The sequence below is a fragment of the Muscardinus avellanarius genome (genome assembly GCF_963383645.1).
Source record: "Muscardinus avellanarius genome assembly, chromosome: 18".
Lineage (NCBI taxonomy): Eukaryota > Metazoa > Chordata > Mammalia > Rodentia > Gliridae > Muscardinus > Muscardinus avellanarius.
The window spans coordinates 50,922,662-50,949,191 of NC_137804.1; the positions used below are offsets into that span (position 1 = coordinate 50,922,662).

At 47.9% G+C, this 26,530-nt stretch overlaps 1 protein-coding gene across 1 annotated transcript in view; it reads right to left on the bottom strand.

Annotated features, from left to right (window-relative positions):
- MAGI1 (membrane associated guanylate kinase, WW and PDZ domain containing 1) overlaps window positions 1-26,530 on the bottom strand; it is a gene marked incomplete at both ends in the record, with an annotated part of 524,358 nt that overhangs the window by 125,193 nt on the left and 372,635 nt on the right. The window contains 2 exons of the mRNA XM_080715588.1: window positions 5,062-5,268; window positions 25,275-25,394. Of these exons, the coding sequence (XP_080571714.1) occupies window positions 5,062-5,268; window positions 25,275-25,394 (327 nt within the window). The remainder of the gene's footprint in view (window positions 1-5,061; window positions 5,269-25,274; window positions 25,395-26,530) is intronic.

A 26,530-nucleotide genomic window follows, 5' to 3' on the forward strand; every position in this document is an offset into this window, starting at 1 on the left:
CGCACCAATGTTCAGAGGTGGAGAAACGGGCCCACGTGAGTCAGTTGACTTGATGGCTTCGCGTTTTGAACAGATTTACTGAGTGGTAACTGTAAGCAGGTGGGGTAGGTCACTGGGGGTGTGGCCTTGGGGAATGTCTCCATCCCAGGTCCCTTGGTCTCCTCTCTCTGCTTCCCGGCTGCCATGAGTGGAGCATCTTCTCCCCCACCAGGCCCTGCCGCCATGTTGGAGCGTGTTGGAGCCGGCCAACCATGGACTGAGCCCTCAAACCACAAGCCAGTCACTCCAATGAAAAGACACGGGACACCGCTGTCTAGGACCTCTGAGGGAGACTTTGATGCCTAAAAAAATCAAGGCTGTATCTGCCCTCTTTTTTTTGTATGTGTGGTATTGGGGATGGGACACGGGGGCTTTTTACCTCTGGGCTCCACTCCCAGATCTATTTTATGTTTTATTTTGAAACAGGGTCTCACTAAGGAGCTGAGGCTGGCTTGGAACCTGCGCGATCCTCCTGTCTCAGCCTCCCAAGCACGGGGATTACAAGCGTGCCCACCACGCCCGGCTACTTCCGCCCCCTTTTAATTGCTTGGCCACTTTTCCTGCTTAAACCAACACGAGCTGGTTTTTCAAACTACACCTCACGGTGCAGATGCGTGGTGGCTCACGCTTGTAATCCCAGCATTCGGGAGGCTGAAACTGGAGGATCGTGGTTCGCGGACAGCCTCAGCTACTTAGTGAGGCCCTCTGCAACTCAGTGAGACCCTGTTTCAAATTAAAGAATAAAAAATAGGGCAGAGGGTGTAGCTCAGAGGTCGAATGCCTCTGGGTTCCATCCTCAGACCCGCGGGGGGGGGGGGGGGGGGAGAAAAAGTATAAATTGGAAGTGACGGAAAGTGAAATAGACCAAAATAAAGAAACATTTTGAAATTAATGAAAAGAAAAAAAAATTTTTTTCACCGCCTAGGAAGGATGAACAAAGCCACCCTTAAGTCCCTAGACGCTAACCCTTCATTACGTCCTCACTTTTGGAAGGTACGCTTTTCACTGTGGCGGACAAGAAATCACCTGGAGAGATTGTCCAAATGCATATCCGCATATCCGTGGCTCCCTGCTCCCGAGAACGGGTTTGGGGTAAGGGTCCAGACTGTATATCTCTAAAGCCCTCAAATGATGGAGACCCCGGCAGAACCAGCATCACACTTTGAGGTCAGAGATACAGAGAGTTCTCCAAAGACAGAAGAAGCCCGCCGTGAACACTTCTTGTTGGCAAAGTCCTGACTTCAGTACGGGTTTTACTTTCTCTCTTGGGCTGGGCCTGTCAATGTTCTAGAACCATTAGAACCTTTGAATTTCAACAAAGATGTCGCCTGCAGCCAGCAGGCCAAGGAGGCAGCGCCTCGTGGTGCAAAGCCCTCCGTCCACCCACCCGCGCAGGCCAGGGCATAAATGCAACGAGTCCGTACAGCCCAGTGGAGAGAGAGGGGCCCCCAGGGTGAGCTTTTCAAGAGAAGGCAATGTGTATTCTTACGCGAAATCTCCCAATTTTTCAATCATAAATCCTTTAAAGGGTAATGCAACGTAGCCAAGTGCAGTAGTGCATGCTTGTAATCCCAGTACTTGGGAGGCTGAGGCAGGGAAACGGCAGGTTCGAGGCCAGCCTCAGCTACTTAGCAAAACTCAGCAATTAAGTGAGAACTTGCTTTAAAATAAAAAATAAAAAGGGCTGGGGGTGTAGCTCAGTAGTAGAATATCCCTAGGTCAATACCACACACACACACACACACACACACACACACACACACACACAAATACAAGGAAAAACAGAAAGGCAAAGATTTTAAACACTTTCCCTGAAGATATTCCCCCAGCCCTATTTTACTTTTTATTTTGAAACAGGGTCTCACTAAGTTGCCAAACCTCACCTCAAACCTGCGATCTCCCTGTCTCAGTGTCCCAAGCACTGGGATGACAGGCATGTTCTAAGACATTTCTGCCTTTTGACCCAATATCTCCTACAAAGGGGTAAGTTACATCACTGCAATGATAGCATACACACCCCAAAAATTATCATTGTCACCAAGTTAGGCTATGGCAAAACCCCAGAGAGGACCATGCAAGCTGGAGGTTGGACCATACAGCATTCCATGATAAGAAACTTTTCCTAGCCAGGCACAGTGGTCCAAGATTGTGATCCCAGCATTTGGGAGGCTGAGACAGGAGGATCTCAGTTCAGGGCCAGCCTCAGCTACTTTAGTGAGGCCCTTTGCAATTCAGTGAGACCCTGTTTCCAAATAAAGGATTAAAAATAGGGCTGGGGGTGTAGCTCAAAGGTAGAATGCCCCTGGGCTCCACCCCCAGTATCAAAAGAAAGAGAGAGAGAGAGAGAGAGAGAGAGAGAGAGAGAGAGAGAGAGAGAGGAAGGAAGGAAGGAAGGAAGGAAGGAAGGAAGGAAGGAAGGAAGGAAGGAAGGAAGGAAGGAAAGAAGAAACTTTTCCTGAATGTTTTATTAGGACATACAGGTCAACTAACTGCCTCATTCCTGAGGCTGAGTCTATCCAGGTAATGACCAAAGTATGGGGACAGAAGAAATGATTAGTATGAGAAAAGATCTAAGTTACATTTCAGATTTGTGACACTTTGAGCTACAACATAAGGCTAGCCGGGCGTGGTGGCGTGCACTTGGAATCCCAGTACTTGAGAGGCTGAGACAGGAGGATCGCAGGATCATGGCCAGCCTCAGCTACTTAGTGAGGCCCTCCGCACCTTAGTGAGACCCTGTTTCAAAATAAAGAATAAGAGGCCGGGCGTGGTGGCGCACGCTTGTAATCCCCGCGCTTGGGAGGCGGAGACAGGAGGATCGCGCAGGTTCGAAGCCAGCCGCGCTGGCGTAAGAGACCCTGTTTCAAAAATATAAAATAGGTCTGGGAGTGTAGCCCGGAGTTAGAAGGGCTTCCAGGAACCCCAGTACCACCAAAAAATAAAAAATAAAAAAATAAAAAAATAAAAGAATAAGAAATAGGGCTGGGGGTATAGCTCGAAGGTAGAATGCTTCTGGATTCCAACCCCAGTACCACAAAAAAGCATAAGGCTGAACCCACACAGAGCGAAAAATATGCTTGAAGGGTTCTGGGCCACTACACTAAGCCCAAACACACAGGCTTGCTTCCAAATGGCGCCCCCTGCAGGTGTGCAATACCTAAGCTGTACCTCCACATACAGAGGACTTGGCCTTGAAAAATCCCTTCGTGTCACAAGGCGCGTCTGAGCTTGTACGTACGTACCTCTGCAGGTAGGCCTACATAGAGAAAGCCAAGCCGGGCCAGGTGGTGCACGCTTGTCCTCCCGTTGCCTGGGAGGCTGAGACAGGAGGAGCGTAGCTTCGTGGCCGGCCTCATCTACTCAGTGAGGCCCTCTGCAATTTAGTGAGATCCAGTTTCAAAATAGAGTATAAAAGCTGGGCGTGGTGGCGCACACTTGTAATCACAGCGCTTGGGAGGCTGAGACAGGAAGATCTCCCGGGTCCATAGCCAGCCTCAGTTACTTAGTGAGGCTCTCAGCAACTTAGTGAGACTTTGTTTCCAAACAAAATATAAAATAAATCTGGGAATATAGCCCAGAGGTAGAAAGCCCCTGGGTTCCATCCCCATTACTACCAAAATAAAATAAAATAAAAAATAGAGAATAAAAAATAGGGCTAGGGGTATAGCATGGGGGTAGGATGCCTCTGGGTTCAATCCCCAGTAACACACACACACACACACACACACACACACACACACACACACACACACACATACTAGCATGAGTAATGGACACTATGTAATACAGATTGCAAACACCAGATAGAATCCTAGGATAGCTTTTTACCTTTCTCCCTTTCAGAGTCTATAGTCAAATCTGCCTAAGTTAACTGGACACACGACATTTTCTCCTACGTCTCTACTTACAAAGGTGTGAAAGCAGGGTACTGTTAGTCCGCTAAGTATCATCAAACTTCAAGAAAAAAATGAAATTTAAAAAAATTTCATTAAACTTTACAGTCATCAGTTCCAAATTATGGAGATGTCCCAAGGCTGACTAAAAAGCCATTCAGCAATGTGAGAAACTGTCAGAGGCAAAAACAAAAATAGCGTCGGGCGTGGTGATGCGCGCTTGTCGTCCCAGCACTCGGGAGGCCGAGACAGGAGGATCGCGGTTCGCGGACAGCCTCAGCTACTTAGTGCGGCCCTCTGCAACTCAGTGAGACCCTGTTTCAAAATAAAGAATAAAAAATAAGGCTGGGGGTATAGCTCAGAGGTAGAATGCCCCTGGGTTCCATCCCCAGTACAGGAAAGAAAGAAAGAAAGAAAGAAAGAAAGAAAGAAAGAGAAAAAGAGAAAGAAAAAAGAAAGAGAGAAAGAAAGAAAAATAAAAAGAGAGAAAGAAAGAAAGAAAGAAAGAAGAAAGAGAAAGAGGGAAAGACAAGAAGGAAGGAAGGAAGGAAGGAAGGAAGGAAGATAAAAGAAAGAAAAATAAGGCTGGGGTGTAGTTATCCCCGGTACCACACACACACACACACACACAAAGGCTGATGCATTAAATGTATTATTTTAAAAAGACAAAAGCAAAAATAGACTGATGTGTCTTGATTTTTTCCCCCACACATTTATGCCTGGCTCATTTAAGATATCTGGATGACATTAAAATAACCCTCGGAGCCTGGCGCGGTGGCGCACGCTTGTCATCCCAGTACTTGGGAGGCTGAGGCGGGAGGATCACAGGTTCGCGGCCAGCCTCAGCTACTTAGCGAGGCCCTCCGCAACTTAGTGAGACCCTGTTTCCAAATAAAGAATCACACAGGGCTGGGGGTGTAGCTCGGCGGTAGAATGCCCTTCCTTGGGTTCCATCCCCAGCACAAGAAAAAAAAAATCGTGGAGGAGCATAGCCAAGTACTCGTTAACGCTGAAGAGAGTGGAGCTCGTGTGGCCGTGATCTGAATCCTGCACCTGCTGAGCCTCCAGCCCCGGGCCGTACCCCTCCGCCCTCCTGCACACCTGCTCCGGGCCAGGGCCCAGCCTTTACCTGTAAAGCTACTGTTCATTTCAGGAGCGTCATCCTCCTCCTCATTCTCCGAGTGGACTAGGTCAGTACTTTGCATATCATTGTACGACTTGGTTCGCTTCGGGGTCGACTGCGTGGAGCCGGACGGCAGGCTTTGCAGGGCATCCGTCCTCATCAATTTCCCGCTGGCCGGCTGGCTGGGAGGCTTGGGTGTCCCATAATAGTTTCCTAGGTGATAGAGAGACACATTTGCATGTTTCAAAATGAATACTGTTTTTTCTTTTTTTTTCAAAGACCTCACATCCAGATCTCTGGGCACATTAGAAGAAAAAAGAAAAAAGACAGTCAAACTGTAAAACCAGGACGCGCTGTATTGGGTGAGCACGACCGTCTTTCCTGTCCGGCTAGACATGGTCACTTCAGAAGCGGAGAGGAGGAGCCCCGTTTGGGGGGCAAAGGATCCCCAAGGGCTAAAAACAAAGGAGGCTGTGCTACCCAGAAAGCCTTCCTTCACCTCACATTTGAATTTCAATCGGTCATCTTCCGCTACATAGGAGCCTGCAGAAAGCAGAATCCCATTCACAGTGCGCCTTGGAGAAAATAAAAATTCATGGCTGCCGGCATCCTTACAGGCCCCCAAAGTTGAGGTCACCTCCTCTGGTCACCAGGGAACGGGGGCAGTGACTTAAAGGGGGAACACCACGTGGCGTCTCTTAAACTGAATGGCAGGCTTGACTCTCTGGGTCCTGAGGGCGGAGCAAACCCTGGCTGGACTTTAAGAGAACAGTGGGATGGATCATGGCGCCCTAGGACGGCTGGGCACTGCTGGCCGTCCGCCCAAGGTTTGATTCCCATCCCAGCGGAGTGTTAAGTGTGACTCGGAGTGGCACGCTGATTGGATTTTTGCCTCCTATTTTTTAAATTAATTAATTAATTAATTAATTTATTTATTATCGCAGTACTGGGGATGGAACCCAGGGGCATTCTACCTCTGAGCTACACCCCAGCCCTATTTCTTCTTTTCTTTCTTTCTCTCTCACCCTTTCTTTCTTTCTTTCTTTCTTTCTCTCTCTCTCTCTCTCTCTCTCTCTCCCTCCCTCCCTCCCTTCCTTCTTCCTTCTTCCTTCCCTCCTTTCTCTCTTTCTTTCTTTCTTTCTTTCTCTCTCTCTCTCTCTCTCTCTCCCTCCCTCCCTCCCTCCCTCCCTCCCTTCCTTCTTCCTTCTTCCTTCCCTCCTTTCTCTCTTTCTTTCTTTCTTTCTTTCTTTCTTTCTTTCTTTCTTTCTTTCTTTCTTTCTTCCTTTCTTTCTTTCTTTCCGTGTTACTAGGGGTGGAACCCAGGGGCTTTCTACCTCCAGGCTATCCTCCCAGACCTATTTTATACTTTATTTGGAAACAGGGTCTCACTAAGTTGCTGAGAGCCTCACTCAGTAGTTGAGGCTGGCTCTGAACCTGCGCGATCCTCCTGTCTCAGCCTCCCAAGCGCGGGGATTACAAGCGTGCGCCACCACGCCTGGCTTATTTTTTATTTTGAAATAGGGGCTCACTGAGTAGCCGAGGGCCTCTCTAAGTAGCCGCGGCTGTCCGCCAACCTGTGATCCTCCTGTCTCAGCCTCCCAAGTACTGGGATTATAAGCGTGCGCCACCACGCCCGGCTCATCCTTTATTTTCAAACAGGGTCTCGCTGAGTTGCAGACAGCCTCACTAGGTAGCTGAGGCTGTCCACGAACCTGTAATCCTCCTGACTCAACCTCCCATGTACTGGGATTACAAGCATGCATGCTCAGCCCTATTTTCTCATTTTAATAGACGTGTGCATTTTATACTTGTAGCAGAAAAATCTAGAAAAGTATAATAGCAATATGATGTATGCCTTTTATTTTTATTTTCTTTTGGTAGAAGGGGATGGAACCCTTCTACCTCCGGGCTACACTCACAGACCTATGTTATATTTTTATTTTGAAACAGGGTCTCTTAAGCCAGCACGGCTGCCTTTGAACCTGCCTGATCCTCCTGTCTCCGCCTCCCAAGTGCAGGGATTATAAGCGTGTGCCACCATGCCCGGCGATGTATGCCTTCTATTATTTTTAATTTTTATGGTACTAGGAATTGAGCCCAAGAGCATTCTACCTACTAATTGCACCCCTATTCTTTTTATTTCACTAAATTGCTGAGACTGACCTTGAACCTGTGATCCTCCTGACTTTGCTTCTCAAGTACTGGGGTTCTAGGCACGTGCCTTAAGCCAGGCATGGTGGCGCACACTGGTAATCCCAGCATTCGGGAGGCTGAGACAAGAGGATCTGAGTTCACGGACAGCCTCAGCTACTTAGTGAGGCCCTTTGCAACTGTTTCAAAGTAAAGAATAAAAAATAGGGCTGGGGGTATAACTCGGAGGTAGAATGACCCTGGGTTCCATCCCCAGTACCACAAAAATGAATGAATGAATGAATGAATGAATGAATGAATGAATAAATAAATAAATAAATAAATGCCTTTAAAAGCTGCCTTTTTAGCTGGGTATCATGGAGCATACTTACAGTCCCAGTATTTGAAAGGCTAAGACAGGGGAATCACAGGTTCAGTCAGCCCCCGCAGCAGACTCTCAGCAACTTAACAAGATACTGTTTCCACGTAGAAAAATAAAATAGAGCTGGGTGTATAGCCCAGAGGTAGAAGGTTCCAGAGTTCCAACCCTGTGCCATACACACACACACAAATATATATATACATATATATACATATGTATATATACACAAATATGTGTACATTTATATATACAAATACATATACACATATATGCAGATACATACATATTTTATATGTATATATACACACATGGGTGTACATTTATATACATACATATACATATATGTGCAGATACAACATATACACATGCTTATTTCATATATATACACACATATGTGTATATTTATATATACACATACATATACATACATATGCAGATATGTCCCAGTCCTTCCAGTCACTGGGATATCAAAACAGCATGTACATTTTCGAGTTTGATGTTAAACTAATATCTAAAAATAAAAGCTTGTTGAAAATGTAACTGAAGGATGGGACTCTTTACTCCTAATTTCATAATTATAATTTTATAACCCCATCACTCAGTTTCGCTGACATTAGAGCGAAGTCGAATTCATAAAATTATTATCATTTAAAAATCAATTAAATTTTTGACATCTGCCATTTAAGACAGAAGTAAATAACGAGAACACCCAAGTCTGGCAAATACGTGTGGTTCCTCCAACAGGCACCTGCTCTCGGTTCTCAAGGTCAAGGTCTTTCTCCATCAGTAGATGATGGACCAATTCGTCGACGCATCTGCACAGACGAACCCTGGTGTTTCGAGCTGTTTCCTATTTCTGGCTGATATTTCTGGAGTAGATAAAGTGCTTTAGTATTAGGTAGAACCATACAAAACCGCTCTTATAGAAGATTAAAAAAAAAAAACCCTCAAACATCATCAGTTGCCTTTAGTTGAGTCTAACGTAGGTATGAGCAGTGCTGGGGAACCTCTACATCCTTTATCAATAGAGAGCTTGGAAGAGGCGGTCTAAGTTCAAATCTCCCCATTAACGGTGGCCATTATTTTTTTTAGATGGAGTCTTTGCCCTTAACCTTGAGGTTGAAATTCTAAGAGAACCTGGGTTCCATCTGAGGTAGGACGGAAGAAATATAATAATAAGTAGAAAGGAGATGGATTGGGAAGGAAAGAAAAAGTTTTGAAATCTGGAAAGTTCATAATCTCCAACTCCATCCTGTAGGGTGTATTCTGTCTTAGGCAGAAGACTCAGTGCGCCATGTCCTTAATCCCAAGGCCCCTCTCCAAACCTGAGATTCCTGAGATGCTTAGTAAACAAACGGTCCAGGGGGAGAACAAGTCAGACACCAGCCACCCATCACCCTTTCTAGTTACCAGGGAAACCTGAAGATTAAGAGGAAGTCTAAACATCCAGTGTGCAACCCCACCCACCCCCTCATGAGGATTCTAGAAAAGAATCGAAAAGGCCACGAAGACTCCCTTGCTGGGACGCTCCCACTCTTAAGATGGCCTGCCTTCCGCCTCCAGTCCCTCACTTTCCTAAATAAAGCCTCTGTCTTTGCTCTGACTGGTGCACGCTGAAGTTGTTTTTCAACCACTGTCTCGGCCTTCCACGTTTACTGGGATTCCAAGCCTGTGCCACCACACCCGGGTTGCCACATGAACCAAGAGCCCTACAAAACTGTCATGATTTCCCATGACATAATTATTGGCGAGCCAGCCGGGAGATTCAGAGAAATTGACATCAGTAAGTCCACTAAAAAAAAATTTTTTTCATCCCTGTTTTTAAATGTTCTATTTGTGTGTGGAGAGTGTGGGGCGTGCCAGGGGAGTTTAGTGAGATGTGTGGGTCAGCGAGGTGAGTCCATTTTCCCTTACAACAAATGGGGCCACGCACTGGTCAGCTTTGCCTACTGCCCGGGCCTCCGTCCGGGAAGGAGAGGGGGCTCCAGCCACCCCTCTGCCCTCTGTCTCTCCCCTTTCATGAGGGCCAAGGCATGCGCTAGGAGGCACCCCAGGGTCCTGCGTCCCGGCAGTGACCCACAGGAGGCCGCGGAGCCGTCCACCACTGCGTGATTCCCTCCTCCTGCTGCCTGTTGGATCGAACTAGCGAGTGTTGGAAAACCAATCCTTAGCTAAGATTTTTTTCTCTCTGTTTCTCTCTCTCTTTCTGGCCATGGTGGCTACTGCCAATGGGGGAGGGGCACTTTTGAGATTTTGCCTTATGTTAATTTCTTCCCCCCTTATATTTATACTTAGTATTCAAAAAAGATAAGTGAGTCTGATTTTGTCTTATAAGTGAGTATAGTTAAAAAATGCTTTTTCTCGCCGGGCGTGGTGGCGCACGCTTGTCATCCCTGCGCTTGGGAGGCGGAGACAGGAGGATCGCGCAGGTGTGAAGCCGACCTCGCTCTGGCTTAAGAGACCCTGTTTCCAAATAAAAAGTATTTTAAAAAATGCTTTTTCTCTTTCACCCCTTTTTTCAATTTACATGATAGGCATCTGTGATAGGTTGTATTTTAATTTTGAAGATTATACACCTGGATCTACATTTAGTTATCTACGGAGATTCGATGCCTGGCAAGTTAAAGCTTTAAGATATGTGTCTGCCGTCTACTTTTGCGTTATGTTTGTAGCCATAAGCTACCGCCTCTCTATTGTCTACATGGTACCAAAAGTGGCTTATATCAGAGTGCTCCGAAGTTAAAAAAAAATGGATCCAAATACCTTGGAGTTCATGTGACTTAAGCCTTTAAACCTTTCTGCCTTGTAAGCCAAGAACACTAGAAATTGTCACGTTTTCCCATGACACATCTAGAGAGAGTTATGCAGATAATACAAGATGGCCCGTGTAAGGCCTCTGGCCCCCGCGGAGGCTGGCCTCTGGGGAGGCTGGAGAAGAGCCTCTAATTGTCGGCACTGTGGGATTCTAATTTGACAACTGAGCCCGTACCACGCCGTGTTGACAACTAATAAGATAAAGTCTCTGACGCATCTGGCACATGGTAACTGACAATCTTGTTTACTGTTTGGAAAAACGAACCAGCTAGCCTGCTTGTAACCAAGCCGAGTCCTCCAGCCTCATGCAGGCGCCTCTCTAGAAGAATGGGGAACTGCGATCTCTAGATTATCCTGACCCCTGACTCCTCCGGAGTTTGTGAAGGCACTCTGTCAACTAGAAGGTGCTATGTATTTTATTTTATTTTATTTTTATTTCATTTTTGGTACTGGGGATTGGATCCAGGGGCATGCTACTTCCAAGCCCTTTTAAATTTTAATTTTTTTTTTTTTTAATTTTGAAACAGGGTCTCCTAAGGGCTGGCCTCAAACCCACAATCCTCCTGTCTTAGCCCTCCACAGTGCTGGGCTTACAGGCATGCGCCACCACACCTGGCTCTTCGGGGACTATGAGTACAACATGCTGCTATTACATCATCTTTTCAAACTTTCAAACATTTCATACAGAAAAGCTTCCATCTACTGGTTTCTAACTTCAGAGTATTCAAACTTTCCTGCAGAGAGATGGATTTTTCCCCCCCATATACATTACTTTAAAATAATTTTAATTAATGTCCATCATTTAAAACTGGGCTATTTCTAACTAAGGCCCGGGTGTTCAGTACCAAACTGTCCTCTCAAACTCCATCTCCTACCGGCTTTTGGTGATAAATTCACGTCAAAGCCAATTTGCCCAACATACCCAAAGAAACTAAGATTTCTGCAAAGAAATCACGGCTCCTGCTCCGGGCTGGCAAACACCTTCGGCCCCATTCTGAACAGTATCTTTGGGTTTTGCGGTACAGAAGCAGGAATAGACACAGAGGCATGCCCGTAAATGAGCCAAAGCCCCAAACCCCCCCAGATCCTCAAGGCCTACAAACTCGTCTCTGAAGGAGTCAACTTGGGGCGAACGCACTTGGGCCCGGGACCTTTTTCTGCCCGAGCCTGTTATTTGCCCTCTCATCCCATGGGCCTGGGTTCCCAGGACCCGGGATCACAGTTCCTGCCTTCCAAAATCTTCTCCCTTTACCACGAGTTCCCATTCTGCTCAGAATGAAGCCAAGCATAGCCACGGCAGAAACTTGGACCTTCTGGAGAGTTACAGTCTGTGGAGGACAGCTGGATCGCTGGCTGGTGTAGTAAGTAAAAACCACTTCAAGGGTGATATATCAGTTAAAAGCTAGTGGAAGCTGAGAGTGGTGGCACATGCCTGTAATCCCAGTACTTGGGAGGCTCAGAAAGGAGGCTGAGAAAGGAGGCTCAGCAAATTGGAGGCTCCAAACTTGGCAATTTAGCGGGACTCTGTTTCAAAATCAAAAGGGTTGGGGGTGTAGCTCGGAGGTAGAATGCCTCTGGGTTCAGTCAACAGTACCAAGAGAAAAAAAAGGGGGGGATTAACTGAGGGATTGCTGGGCGGGCTGCACAGACACTGAGACAGACGGCAGCCCGGCGCCCCGCAGCCTCCAGCCATGTTGCTGCCCGTCACACAGCCTCGGAGATGGCTCTGCTCCCTCCTGGGGCGGCGGGGGGGGCGGGTGCTTGGGGCTCTCTACTGCTGTTTCCAGAACTGGCTGTGCTGGGTGTAGTGGCGCACACTTGTAATCCCGGCATTTGGGAGGCCGAGACAGGAGGATCGTGGTTCGTGGTCAGCCTCAGCTACTTAGCGAGGCCCTTTGCAACTCAGTGAGACCCAGTTTCAAAATAAAGAATAAAAAATAAACAGGGCTGGGGCTGTCGCTCAGAGGTAGAATGTCCCTGGGTTCCATCCCCAGTACTGCAAAATAAATAAATAGTAAAATTGGAGCCAGGCGGGGTGGCACAGACCTGTAATCTCAGCAACTATAAAGTGCAGATATTCCTATAGGATGCCAGCACTCTGTCTCTCCTTGACCTCGAGGCCCAGGGTGATGGCCCTTGCCCCAGCAGGCGTTATCCACAGAGAGAGAGGCTTCTGTCCCCATCGCTGCCCTGATCCTTTCAGACCCTGGGTGCATAGCGAGCCCCTCCTCACAGCTCTCGGTACCCGGGCATCCCTGGACCCGTGCCCCATTCCCACCCACTCCTCCTAGAAAGAGCTGTGACCCCACAGACTAGATCACAGCTGTCATGAGCATCCTCATCTCTTCCTCTTTCTCTGGTGCTGGGGGGCGATTATAGGAAGATGATATACCATAGCCAGTGACTTCTTTTTTTCTTTCTTTCTTTCTTTCTTTCTTTCTTTTCTTTTCTTTTGCTATACTGAGGATGGAACTCAGGGGCATTCTACCTCCAAGCCACACCCCCAGCCTTTTTGTTTCTTTATTTTGAAAACAGGGTCTCATTGAGTTGCAAAGGGCCTCACTAAGTAGCCGAGGCTGTCCTTAAACCGCAATCCTCCTGTCTCAGCCTCCCAAACGCTGCGATGATTACAATCCTGCGCCACCCACACCCGGCTCAGCCTCTTTTATTTCTATTTTGAATCAGGATCTCACTAAATTGCTGAGCAGCTCACTAAGTTGCCGAGGCTGTTCTCAACCCTGCAATCCTCCCGTCTCGGGCTCCCAAGTATTGGGAATACAGGGGTGTGTGTTTCCAGACACGCGGGACTGTTCACGTCGGACCCCGTGCTCCACCGCCTCTGTGCCCCCAGGTCTGACTCCGTACCAAGCGCATACTGCAGAACAGTAACGAACAAGCAGAGACAGTTCCAGGCAAAGCAAACATGTGGATTCCAGCCTGGGATCCTAGTACATCCCTGCATCGCCACCAATCCGGTTTTTATCAACGTGACTCCTGGCGACCTCCTCCCTTTCTGTCGTGACATCTACCTGACGCTGGCTTGCGCAACACCCGATGCTATCATTCACAAAGCTCCCGGCGCTTTCTCTTTATGGTTCCTTTTGCGACCTGCCCCACCTTGTAAAAACATAACCTGCGTACACAGAAGGATCGTAGACCAACGTCCTATCATTACGCGTCCGCCAAGGCCAATGAGTTTGAATGCGAGACTAAGAAGAACACAGGTGACAGTCAGAGCAATCGAACAGAACAAGGTACCAGCCAGGCCCGCTTTGAGAAGAAGAAACGGAGAGTTTCGCAATTCCTCCGCAACGACGAGCATTAGCAACGCAGAAATCTGTCTATCTCCGACATCGATGCTCCGAGCTGCAGCGATTTTTGGGGACCTCCAAGTGGGGAGTTCGGAAAAACTTCTCTGGCCCCAGAGGAGCAGCCGGGGATGGTCCAGATTTCCCTTGGCGACTTTCATTATCGACAGAGAACATTCCGGGGCAGACTTTGCCAACAGAGCTTATCACAGCAGACGGCTTCCAGATCCTGCCAAAAACCAGGACTCCGGACCGTTTCCACCTCTTCAATGACGAACACACAGCTCTTCACCCGTGCTTTAATCTCTGGGTCCCCACTGGCAGCTGATTTTCTACAGACCCTCCAGAAAGCAAAACAAAAACCTTATTGACTGCTGACATCCCCTTCCTAATTAATATGCAGAAATATGCAACCCATAACTCCAATTGGAAATGTCACCCGGGCGCCGCACTTGTGCGCCGACGGAAAACCTCCGCGGGGCTCCAAGCGCATAATCAGTCTCTTCTGCCCAGCGGCATCTGTAAAACGGCCATGTTCAGAACCGCCCCACAGACCGAATCATCTGTCCCTTGTCAGAGCTCCCCTAGAGAGGCCCCCGCGGGCTGGCCCAGGCGGCAACCTGTCCTGCGGGGCGGAATGTCAACAGAAAATAAAAGAAATTGAGGCAGGAGGGAGGGGGGAAGGGAAAGTTGCATGTCCATTCATTTTGAGGACCTCATCAAATAAATTAGCTCGGCGTGCCACGATTAGGGCGTCGGGCCACGGAGCTTATTTGTATCTGCTCTGCCTGGTGACGGAAGGAGGATGAGGTTGAACCCGCAGATCAGGGACCCATCGGAGGCTCTACCAATGACGTCCACACTGGCCGGGGACGGGGGTCAGGTTCTCAGGGGCCGAAGGCTCTGCTCTCCTGAGAGTAGGCCGACAGCCAGCGGTCCAGCTGCTGGGCAGGACTCGGCCCTCCCAGCACGATCTGGTCCAGTTATAGTATTGTTTATCTTAATGGATGGCACTGCCAGAATCTACCCAGTTACAGGATAGAGACACTAGCCTTTTTCTTAGAAGGATCGCCCCATTTGTCTTTTCTACCTCTTTCTGAGCCTAACCAACATGGTACCCAATCCAGCTGTTGAATCACATAAATAGCTCCCAGATCGGTGAGGTCTTCCCCCAGCAAGGCCGAGGCCGACCAAAGCCAACCCCAACTCCAGCTGCCAGAGGACTGACTACACCACAGGGCGCTCTGGGCTGTTTCATTTGCTGCATTCAGCAAGCTAACTCCAGCGCGCTCAGAGACTCAACTTTTTTTTTTTTTTTTTGGTGGTACTGGGGTTCCTGGAAGCCCTTCTACCTCCGGGCTACGCTCCCAGACCTATTTTATATTTTTGAAACAGGGTCTCTTACGCCAGCGCGGCTGGCTTCGAGCCTGCGCGATCCTCCTGTCTCCGCCTCCCAAGTGCGGGGATGACAAGCGTGCGCCACCACGCCCGGCTTCAGAGACTCAACTTTTAACTGTGGCTTCCGTGGGCCCATCCCACAGACAGGGAATCTGCCCACATTCTGCTCTCTTCTGGGCGTGGTGGCGCACGCTTGTAATCCTAGTACTTGGGCGGCTGAGACAGGAGGATCCGGGTTGGTGGTCAGCCTCCTGTACTTAGTGAGGCCCTCTGCGACTTAGTGAGACCCTGTTTCAAAAATAAAGGGTAAAGGCCGGGCGTGGTGGCGCACGCTTGTAATCCCCGCACTTCGGAGGCTGAGACAGGAGGATCGCGTGGGTTCGAAGCCAGCCTCAGCTACTTAGTGAGATTCTCGGCAACTTAGTGAGACCCTGTATCCAAATAAAATATAAAAAATGGGTCTGGGAGTATAGCCCGGAGGTAGAAAGCCTCTGGGTTCCACCCCCAGTACCACCAAAATAAATAAATAAATTAATAATAATAATAATAATAAAGGGTAAAAAAAATCAGGCTGAATCCCCAGTACCATACAAAAAAGAGCTTTTTTTTTTTTTTTTAAAGGGGTGAGGACCGAAACCCAGAAACTAGAACCCAGAGGCATTCCACCTCTGAGCTACACCTCCAGCCCTTCTTTTGATTTTTTTGTTTTTTTTTTTATTTTGAATCAGGGTCTCACTAGGTTGCTGAAGCTGGTCTTAAATCTGCGATCCTCCTGTCTCGGCCCCCAAGTACTGAGATCACAGGTGTGTGCCACCACGCTCCGGCTGCCCTGATAGATCTCGACACGTCTGCAATCAACCAACTGAATACGTGTTTGATTATTTGAATGACGTGTCTTATCTACTAGAAAACAAGAACCATAAAGTCAGTAACTGTGCCAGTATTGGAAAATGGCTTTGGTATTCATTTCCAAAATGTGAAAAGCTGTCAGGGCCTGGGTGCTGCGCGGGCGCTCGGGCAGGGAGGGGCGCAGCTGCTACATTGCAGAGTCCCTCGCTTTCTCTTTGCCCTTCGTTCTAATGATCAACCTAGATTAAGAGCCTTAGACACGATTAAAGCCTTTAGCCCTAAAAATATAGAGGCGATCAGTGCCTCTGTTGACCTCCTCTCTCTGTGGCCCGGCCTGGGTGTAGGAAAGGTGAGTCCATGTGCTGCTCGGAAGCACCCCGGTTGATGAGCGAACAACGCTGCCCAATACATAGAGGCGAAGGCAGGTGGATTCTCGAGCCCGCGCTTAGTAAGCGCGCCGTCCGGGGACAGAGGCGCCGCCCGCCTCAGGAGTAAGTCACTGGCCCGTTGCCTTGGCGACGCTGATGAGAACATACCAATACTAAATCTGCTTAAAGGCCCGGATGGAGAGGGGCTCAGAGTACCATTTCCGGGCTCTCCAGCATGCATGCCAGCACACTGCTTTTTCCTTTCTTTCTATTTCTTATTGCTTTTGTAATAGAGGCTTGTTCAAGCTGCACCGAGCTGCCAATTAATTTTATTTTTTTCTATTCAACCAACTTTAGTCGAATACGCAAAAGAGCCCACATCACCATTTACAACTGTAACCATACTTGCTTTAGTTTCTCTTCTTTCTTTATTATTAATATTTTGGGGGGTACTAGGGATTGAGCCCAGGAGCATTCTACCTCGCAGCTCCACCCCAACCCTATTTTATTTTTTACTTTGAAGCTGGGTCTCACTCAACTGCTAAGGGACCTTGCTAAATCGCTGAGGCGGGCCTCACACCTGCAATCCATCTCAGCCTCCCAAGTACTGGCACGATGGGCCTTTGCCTGCTGGCGCCCTGTTCGTTTCTTATCTTTAGTGAGTCAGTAGCATCCAGGCTAACAAAGAGGGCTCCGATTTCAGACAGCAGGAGATTGTCAACCCCCTCGGTCTCCTGTGCCGTCCGTGGCTGGCGTGACCAGGGCCAGGTGCGTTCCCAGTCTTCTCTCTCTGGACCTCAGTTGCGCCATCGAAAGGGACAGGCCCTGTGGCCTCTCCAGCTCTGACAGGCAAATGCTGGCCCCTCCGAAGACCAGGAGGTTCTAGGCTCTCAGCTTTACCGCTTCATGCTCCTTGACAACACAGAGCGTTGCCACAAGAGGAGATCACTGTCCTCTTGGGGAAGGTTGAGATCGCACATTTTAAAAGGCGCTTAGCTGGAGACGCGCTTGCTGCGTGCAGCCACCGGCGAGCAGGCGGAGGGGCCCTACCAGCCTGCGCCTTTCCTCACAGAACGGCACTGACACCAGTCACGCCTGGCTGCTTAAGCTGATAATAAATTAAATTTTAAATTCAGACGCTTGTGCCGGGTGCGGTGGCGCACGCTTGTCATCCCCGCGCTTGGGAGGCGGAGACAGGAGGATGGCGCGCTGTCTTAGGAGACCCTGTTTCCAAATAAAAATGTAAAAATAGGTCTGGGAGTATAGCCCAGAGGTAGAAGGGTTTCCAGGAAACCCAGTACCACCAAAATAAATAAATAAATAAATAAATAAATAAATAAATAAATAAATAAATTCAGACGCTTGGTCCCGGGAGTCCGGCGGGGCTGGTGGCTACCACATTTGACCGCTAAAGACATCGGACTTTCCCAGCACTGGACAGAGCTCAAGGGGCCGCAGCACCTCCTGGAACCTTCTCCTGGGGCACCGTGCCTGGTCCCGCTGGAGTCAGGCCTCGGGGTACGCGCTGACTACTGAGCTCCAGTACTGGCCCAAGCGGTCCTCTTCCACATCTGCCAGCACCGCTCCTCCAGGGCAACCCCCGCAGTGCCCTTGATACGGGATTCCGGACGCCCCATACTTCTCCCCTCTCAGAATGCTCTAGGCTTTGCTTAAAACACTTTACATCTGCTTAGCCTCACAGGCTGAGGGTGGGAAGGTGCAGACCCTGCAGCTGGAGGGCTTGGGGCTGAATCCAGTGCCAGCTCCAGTTCACCTGGCTAACCCAGCCAAGATGGCCAGCGCCTTTGAGGCTCAAGTGAGTCTTCTGTAAATGGGACTGGCCTCAAAGACTTTCCTTCCTTCCTTCCTTCCTTTCTTTTCTTTCTTCCTTCCTTTCTCTCTCTTTCTTTCTTCCTTCCTTCCTCTTTCTTTCTTTCTTTCTTTCTTTCTTGTGGTACTTGGGATAGAACCCAGGGGCATTCTACCTCCAAGCTATACCCCAAGCCCTGTATTTTATTTATTTATTTATTTATTTATTTATTTGCAGTATTTGGGGATGGAACCCAGGGGCATTCTATCTCTGAGCTACACCCCCTGCCCTATTTTTTATTCTTTATTTTGAAACAGGGTCTCACTGGGTTGCAGAGGGCCTCACTAAGTAGCTGAGGCTGTCCGCGAACCGCGATCCTCCGGTCTCAGCCTCCCGAATGCCGGGATTACAAGCGTGCGCCACCGCGCCCGGCTCCCCAGCCCTATTTTTTATTCTTTATTTTGAAACAGGGCCTCACTAAGTAGCTGAGGCTGGTCGTGAACCGCGATCCTCCTGTCTCAGCCTCCTAAGTACCGAGATTACAAGCGTGCACCACCATGCCTGGCTCTCACAGGCTTTTAAGGAGAACCGACTGGGTGAGTCACACATGTTTGCTCTTTGGTTTTTCTCTGAGATAGGATCTGTGCTGTCCAGACTGGTCTCTAATCTGTGACCTCAAGTGACCTCCCCAAGCAGTTGGGAATCCAGGCGCGTCCACACCCCAGCTCGGCTCAGGCACTCTGAAGGGCACCCCACAGACAAAGCATACTGGTCGAATGTTAGCAAACGTAAGTAACTAAAAAGCATAGGCCAGCTGGGCGTAGTGGCGCACACCTGTAAACCCAAGACTTGGGAGCCTGAGACAGGTGGATCGGAGGCTCGAGGCCAGCTTCGGCAAGTTAGCGAGCCCCTCAGCAACTGGGCAAGGGGCTTGTTTCAAAATAAGAAATCAAAAGGGCTGAGGGTGTACCTCAGGGGTAGAACGCCCCTGAGTTCAGTCCCCAGTACAACACACACACACACACACACACACACACACACACAGCACCCTCCAACACAGAGCTGCTTCTGTCTTCTGTCCAGCGTATCATAACCCTGGGCTCAGGCTAAAATAAAGGCTCCCAAAATACTTGTTGAAATAAATTGTTTATATGCATAAAAGGGCTTTGAAACTGAAGTGCCTCGGCTCAGCTGCTTGAGTCTAGGGCCTGGAAACCCATCTGGGTGACCTAATCTTAAAAGAAAAAACCCGGCACTGCTAGTAACTGCCCCAACAGTTCTTCCCACGATAGTGCCAGGGGACATTTGGGCGAGGATGCTCACTGAACGACTGTTTATAATAACATCAACCAGAAGTGGGGAGGGGCTAAGGGAAGGGAGGGGACGTCCTCAATGTCCATCTCAGGGGACTTCTTGAGCAGATCCACGGAGCAGACGCCGTGTCGTATTTATAAAGGGACGGCGAGGGTAACGTGGGGAGAGCGCCCGGGTGTAATAAGTGCAAAAGGCAAGAAAAGAATACACTGAAGCCGGGCGTGGAGGCGCACGCTTGTCATCCCCGCGCTTGGGAGGCGGAGGCAGGAGGATCGCGCAGGTTCGAAGCCAGTCGCCCTGGCTTAAGAGACCCTGTTTCCAAATAAAAATATAAAAAATCGGTCTGGGAGTGTAGCCCGGAGGTAGAAGGGCTTCCAGGAACCCCAGTACCACCAATAAAATAAAATAAAATAAAATAAAATAAAATAAAATAAAATAAAATAAAAAGAGTACACAGGAACACAGATGTAAATGCTATCTAGAATAAATTTTCTGAACATGTGCAACTACTATATATATTAACAGTGGTTACTTGGGGAAGAGAGCAAGCATTTCTCTTTCTCTCTCTCTCTCTCTCTCTCTCTCACACACACACACACACACACACACACACACACACACACAATTTTTGCGGTACTAGAGATAGAACCCAGGGGCATTCTACTCCAAGCTACACCCCCAGCCCCAGTTTTTATTCTTTATATTTTGAAACAGGGTCTCACTGAGTTGCAGAGGGCCTCACTAAGTAGCTGAGGCTGTCCTTAAACCGCGATCCTCAGGTCCCAGCCTCCCAAATGCTGGGATTACAGGCATGCACTACTACGCCCAACTAACATATATTTTTAAGTTTTTTTTAAGTTCTTTATTATAGGAATTATTGCATCGGTGTGTAGCTTTCTGAGATAAAAAGATTTTTATTTTGGAGGAAGGTACTGGGGATTAAATACCCAGGGGCATTCTACCTTAGAGCTATACCCCACACCTTTCTATTTATTTCATTTGTTTGTGTGGGGGGGGGCACCAGAGATTGAATCCAGGGGCATTCTACCTCTGAACTACATTCCCAATCCTTTCTTATTTTTATTTTTCTATTTTTTATTTATTTATTTTTTTGGTGGTACTTGGGATGGAACCCCTCTACCTCCGGGCTACACTCCCAGACCTATTTTATATTTTATTTGGAAACAGGGTCTCTTAAGCCAGCGAGGCTGGCTTCGAACCTGCGCGATCCTCCTGTCTCCGCCTCGCAAGCGCGGGGGATTACTGTGCACCACCACGCCCGGCTTTATTTTTATTTTGAAACAGGATCTCACTGAGTTGTTGAGATGGGCCTCTAACCTGTGATCGTCCTTTGTCAGCCTCCCAAGTCCTGGGATTACAGGCTGCTGCCACCACGCCCAGAAATCAAGTCCACTTATTACAAAAAATTATATATAAAAAATTATATATAGCCGGGCGTGGTGGCGCACGATTGTAATCCCTGTGCTTGGGAGGCGGAGACAGGAGGATCGCGCGGGTTCGAAGCCAGCCGCGCTGGCGTAAGAGACCCTGTTTCAAAAAATATAAAATAGGTCTGGGAGTGTAGCCCGGAGGTAGAAGGGCTTCCAGGAACCCCAGTACCACCAAAAAAATATATATATATATATTAAAAATTATATATAAAAATATATGTAATAAATATATATGTAATAAATATATTTAATAAATAAAACATATATTTATATATTTAATAAATAAAAATATATTTATATATTTAATAAATAAAAATATATTTAATAAAAATATATAATAAAAATTATATATAAAAAATTCAGAGCACCTGGCTTTCAAGAGCACTGTGGTGTGAGCTGGGCTTTTCCTCTCTGGACTCAGTATGAAGCCAAACGAAAGAAAGTCAAAGAGGTACGAAAGATGGTTCGTGTCTGGGAAGCAAAGGCAGGGATCTTGCTGGCAGGTCCTCCGGCTCACCCAGGAGAAGGCCGGGTGGGGATCCCGGGCAGTCGACTGTGACAATATAATCACTACTCCTGATTGAGAGTTTGCCCGGACCGACACTAAGCCCTTCCCAATTACTGGCGCGTTCAGTCCTTCCTAAGAGGACGCTCGCGATTATCCGCATCGCAGACACGGCCCGTTAGGTCAGCCGGGGCACAGGACAGCGGGCTGCAGAGCTTGCCCGCACCTTCGAGTCCATCAAAAGACAGCTACCGCCAGCCCGGGGCTGGGCCGGGGCAGGCCACAGCAGACGTGGCTCTCCAAGGATCCCCCCAGCACTTTCCCTTCAATAGGATTTGGCATTTTATTTTTATTTTTTTGTATATGAAAATAGGGCTTGTACCTCGGAACTACACCAACTGCCCCTATTTTATTCATTTTTAATTTTTTTTTTTCTTTTTCCAGGCTACACTCCCAGACTTATTTTTATATTTTTATTTGGAAACAGGGTCTCTTAAGCCAGCGAGGCTGGCTTCGAACCCGTGCGATCCTCCTGTCTCCGCCTCCCAAGCGCGGGGATCACAAGCGTGCGCCACCGTGCCCGGTGTCACTTTTTAAATTTTGAAATGGTGTAAGTTGCTAAGGCTGGCCTCGAATCTGTGATCCTCCGCTCTCGGCCTCCCAAGGACCAGGGTTGAAACATGTTCCACCGCGCCGGGCTCAGTATTTGGCATTTAATAAAAATTCTGCTTTGCTTTCTCGGCTTGTTAAGAGTCAACATATAACAGACTCCAGTCAGTTCCAAAATAAATAAATAAATAAATAAACAAATAAATAAATAAATAAATAAATAAATAAATAAATGATGGGCCATCTCAGATGGCAGAAAAATTAAACCACTAAAAGGTCAAAGGCTGGCTGAGTGTGGTGGCGCACGCTTGTAATCCCCGCGCTTGGGAGGCTGAGACAGGAGGATCGCAGAGGTTCGCAGCCAGCCTCAGCTCCTGAGCGAGGCTCTCAGCAACTTAGTGAGACCCTGTTTCCAAATAAAGTATAAAATAGGTCTGGGAGTATAGCTTGGAGGTAGAAAGCCTCTGGGTTTCACCCCCAGGACCACCAAAAAAATATTTTTAAAAAAGACTAAAATATAGGGCTCAGGGTATAGCTCAGAGGTAGAATGACACTGGGTTCCATCCCCAGTACCAATAAAATAAAATAAAATAAAATAAAATAAAATAAAATAAAAGGTCAAAGGCTAACATTCCACAAAAAGCTCTCCACTTTTTAGTGCAAAGGATTAATTTAAAGCATGAGAAAATTGCAACAGCCATAACCAGACAGCATTCACAGAAACAGAGTTTCGGTCAAGACTGACATTTTTCTATAAAATATTTACTCCCTTATTTTTGTACACCAGGAAGTTAGGTTGAAGACGGATGGATTATTTGTTACACCCGAGATATTCTAGGGCTTTTCCGGAAGGGTTGTAGGATCTGGACATCAGACTGGGCTGGGTTTGGTTCCTGGTCTGGCCCACCAGAAAGGCAACCATGAGACCCTGAAATAGATACTCGGTACCGCCGGCCTGGCATTCACCCCTAAAAAGGCAGCCATGATACAGCGACCCTCATCCCAGTAACAGAGGAAAGTGGGACGAAGTCTTCTCTGCCTGCATAGAACTTATCTCACAGACAATCGAAAAAGAAAGCCCATTTCTCTTTTTCCAAATTAAGCTGTCGCCTAAATGACAAGTCCTAGCCGGGTGCCGGGGCGCACACCTGTAATCCCGGTACTTGGGAGGCTGAGACAAAAGGATCATAGGTTCGAGGCCAGCCTCATCAACTTAGCATGACCCTGTTTTTAAAATTTAAAGATAAAAAGGGCTGGGTGTATAGCTCTGAGACAGAACGCCCCCGGGGGTTTACTCCCCAGCGCCAGATCTCATACATTCAAAAAATAATACTAATAAAAATAAAATTAATCACAAGCCTTTGTTTTCCCACTTCCCACTCACACTCTGCCCGTCCAAAACTCCAAGTGTAAGCCAGGCGTGGCGGCGCACGCTTGTAATCCCAGCTTTTAGGGGGCTGAGATAGGAGGATCGTGGTTCGAGGCCAGCCTCAGATTCTTAGTGAGGCACTTTGCAACTCAGTGAGACCCTATTTCAAAATAAAGAATGAAAAATAGGGTTGGGGGTGTAGCTCAGAGGTAGAACGCCCCTGGTTTCCATCCCTAAACCCGCAATAAACAAATAAATAAATAAATAAATAAATAGAACAGTGCTAGAAGTGTAATTCAGAGGTACAGTGCCTTGGGTTCAATCCCCAGTACAAATAAATAAATAAATTGCCCTTTTGCTTGTCCAATAAATCTTAATTTTAAGAGTTATAAAGAGAAACATATAACTGTGACCCAATGAATAATCTGGCCGAGTTAACAGCATCACACCACACCACTTCTCAGACACTGCCGCTCCCAAGAGTAACCAAACTACAGTCGTTTTTTTTAGAACATGTAACATTTTGAAGATAAATAAGCAACAAGAAAAAATAAGTTGTCAGCAAGGCTGATCATTAGAAACACAAATCAAAGCCACAAGGAGATCCGGCCTCATGCCGGTAAGAATGGTGATTATCAAAATAACCCAGACTAACAAAGGCTGGCAGAGAGGTGGAAAAAGAGAACCTTATATGCTGACCGCAAATCAGCATAACATTAGAAAAAAAAAACAGCAGGAGCCGGGCGTGGTGGTGCACCCTCCTGATCCCCGGTACTTGGGAGGCTGAGACAGGAAGATTGCAGGTTCGAGGTGAGGCCTTCAGCAACTTAGTGAGAATGTTTCAAAATAAAGAATAAAATGTATTTTCTGCTTAAAAACGCCCAAATCCAGCTAGCAGCAAAAACAGTATTTCATTCCTTCAAGATTAAAACACCACGGCCCATCAGGCCACCTTCTGTGATTAATATAGTCTCTCCCGCACTTCTAGAACGCGGAGCACGTCCACTTTTAAACACAACACACATAGCCGGGCGTGGCGGCGCACGCTCGTGATCCCAGCATTCGGGAGGCTGAGACCGGAGGATCGCGGTTCGCGGACAACCTCAGCTACTTAGCGAGGCCCTCTGCAACTCGGTGAGACCCTGTTTCAAAAATAAAAAGTCCAAAAAACAGGGCTGGGGATATAGCTCAGAGGTAGAATGTCCCTGGCTTCCATCCCCAGTACCATAAAAATCAAAACAAAACAAAACAAAATGCACACGCCAACTCATGATAAAAAACAGAAACCTTCTGGAGAAATAGAAACCATTGTCAGAGCGCCCCCAAAGCCTGATTTTATGTATTCTATTACTATGAATCCTACTTAATAATAGGACCTGTGATGTCCTGTTATTGTTGCTTTAATTTGGGAGGGCACAGAGAACTGAACCCGGAGGCATTCTCCCTCAAGGCTACCCTCCCAGCCCTTTTTCAAAAATATTTTATTTATTTATTTATTTATTTTTATTATTTGCAGTACTGGGGATGGAACCCAGGGGCATGCTACCTCTGAGCTACACCCCCAGCCCTATTTTTATTCTTTATTTTGAAACAGGGTCTCACTGAGTTGCGGAGGGCCTCGCTAAGTAGCCGAGGCTGTCCGCGAACCGTGATCCTCCCGTCTCAGCCTCCCGAATGCTGCGATTACAAGCGTGCGCCGCCACGCCCGGCTAAAAATTCTTATTTTGAAATAGGGTCTCACTAGGTTGCTGAGAGTCTGCTGCTTAGCTGCTGAGTCTGGCCTTGAACCTGTGATCCTCCTGTCTCAGCCTCCTGAGTACTGGGGTGATGGAAGGCAGCGCCCCGGCTCCTGTGTCCTGTCTAGGGACATGGACAGGGAATGGCGTTTGCCCCGGGGCCCGCGGCTAATCACCTTCATAGGTCCCAACTTCCAGGAGAGTCCCGCTCTGGTCGAGGTCTAGGAATTCCTTGACAGTCAGAAAGTTGTAATCCACGCCAGGTACTTCTCCTTCTCGTGGTGATCGGGTGGTGCCTGCAGCAGAAAAGACCAAAGCACAAGCAGCCATCAGTCAGGGAGAACAGGCAGCCATCAGTCAGGGAGAACAGGAAGTCCCTCCTCCGGTGTCATTAAACCTGCCTGTCCAGTGTGCTGCCGCAGACCCGCCTGGAGCCCTGTGGCTGAGGTCCAGGCCAGGACAGGTAGGGCGACGGCCTCCCGAGAGCACAAGAGCCTCACTTCCAGGCCCCGGGAGGATCCGTTTTTTAAAACAATACATCCAAAGCGACAGGTGCACTGAAGCTTCACCGACGACATTTCACGGGTAGCATCTTAAGAACGCCGGCAAATACTAACAAGGCCTCCGCCCTCCGCTCCGAGCCTAGGCCGTTTTTATTTTATTACAAGCCTCAAAATCCATGTGCGCCTCAATTTGCAATGGCTAAAACCTGGGTGCCTGACAGTCGTTGACTAGGTAAAGGAAAATGTGGAATGATCCAGGCTGGGTGGCAGCAGTGTGTAATATAAGCACATGGGAGGCTGAGACAGGAGGATCCCCTGTTCAAGGCCTCGGCAACTTAGCGAGGCCCTCAGCAGCTTAAGAAGGCCCTGTTTCAAAAATAAATAAATAGCCGGGCATGGTGTCACACGCTTGTAACCCCAGTATTTGGGAGGCTGAGGCAGGAGGATCGCAGGTTTGCGGGCAGCCTCAGCTACTTAGTGAGGCCTTCTGCAACTTAGGGAGACCCTGTTTCAAAATTAAGAATAAAAGAATAGGGCTGGGGGTTAGGGCTTGGAAGTAGAATGCCCCTGGGTTTCATCTCCAGTACCACAAATAAATAAATAAATAGGTCTGGGGGTGTAGATCAGAGGTAGAATGCCCCTGGGTTCCATCCCTAATACCACAAAAAAATTAATGAATAAAAATAAATAAATAAATAAATAAATAATAGGGCTGGGGATGTGGCTTGGAGATAGAATGCCCCGGAGTTCCATCCTCAGTATCACAATGAATGAATGAGTGAATGAATGAATGAATATTTTAAAAGGTTTAGGGCAGACAGGCATGGTGGTGCATGCTTGTCAACCCAGTACTTGGGAGGCTGAGACAGGAGGATCGCAGGTTCGCAGCTAGCCTCAGCTACTTAGTGAGGCCCTCCACAACTCAGAGA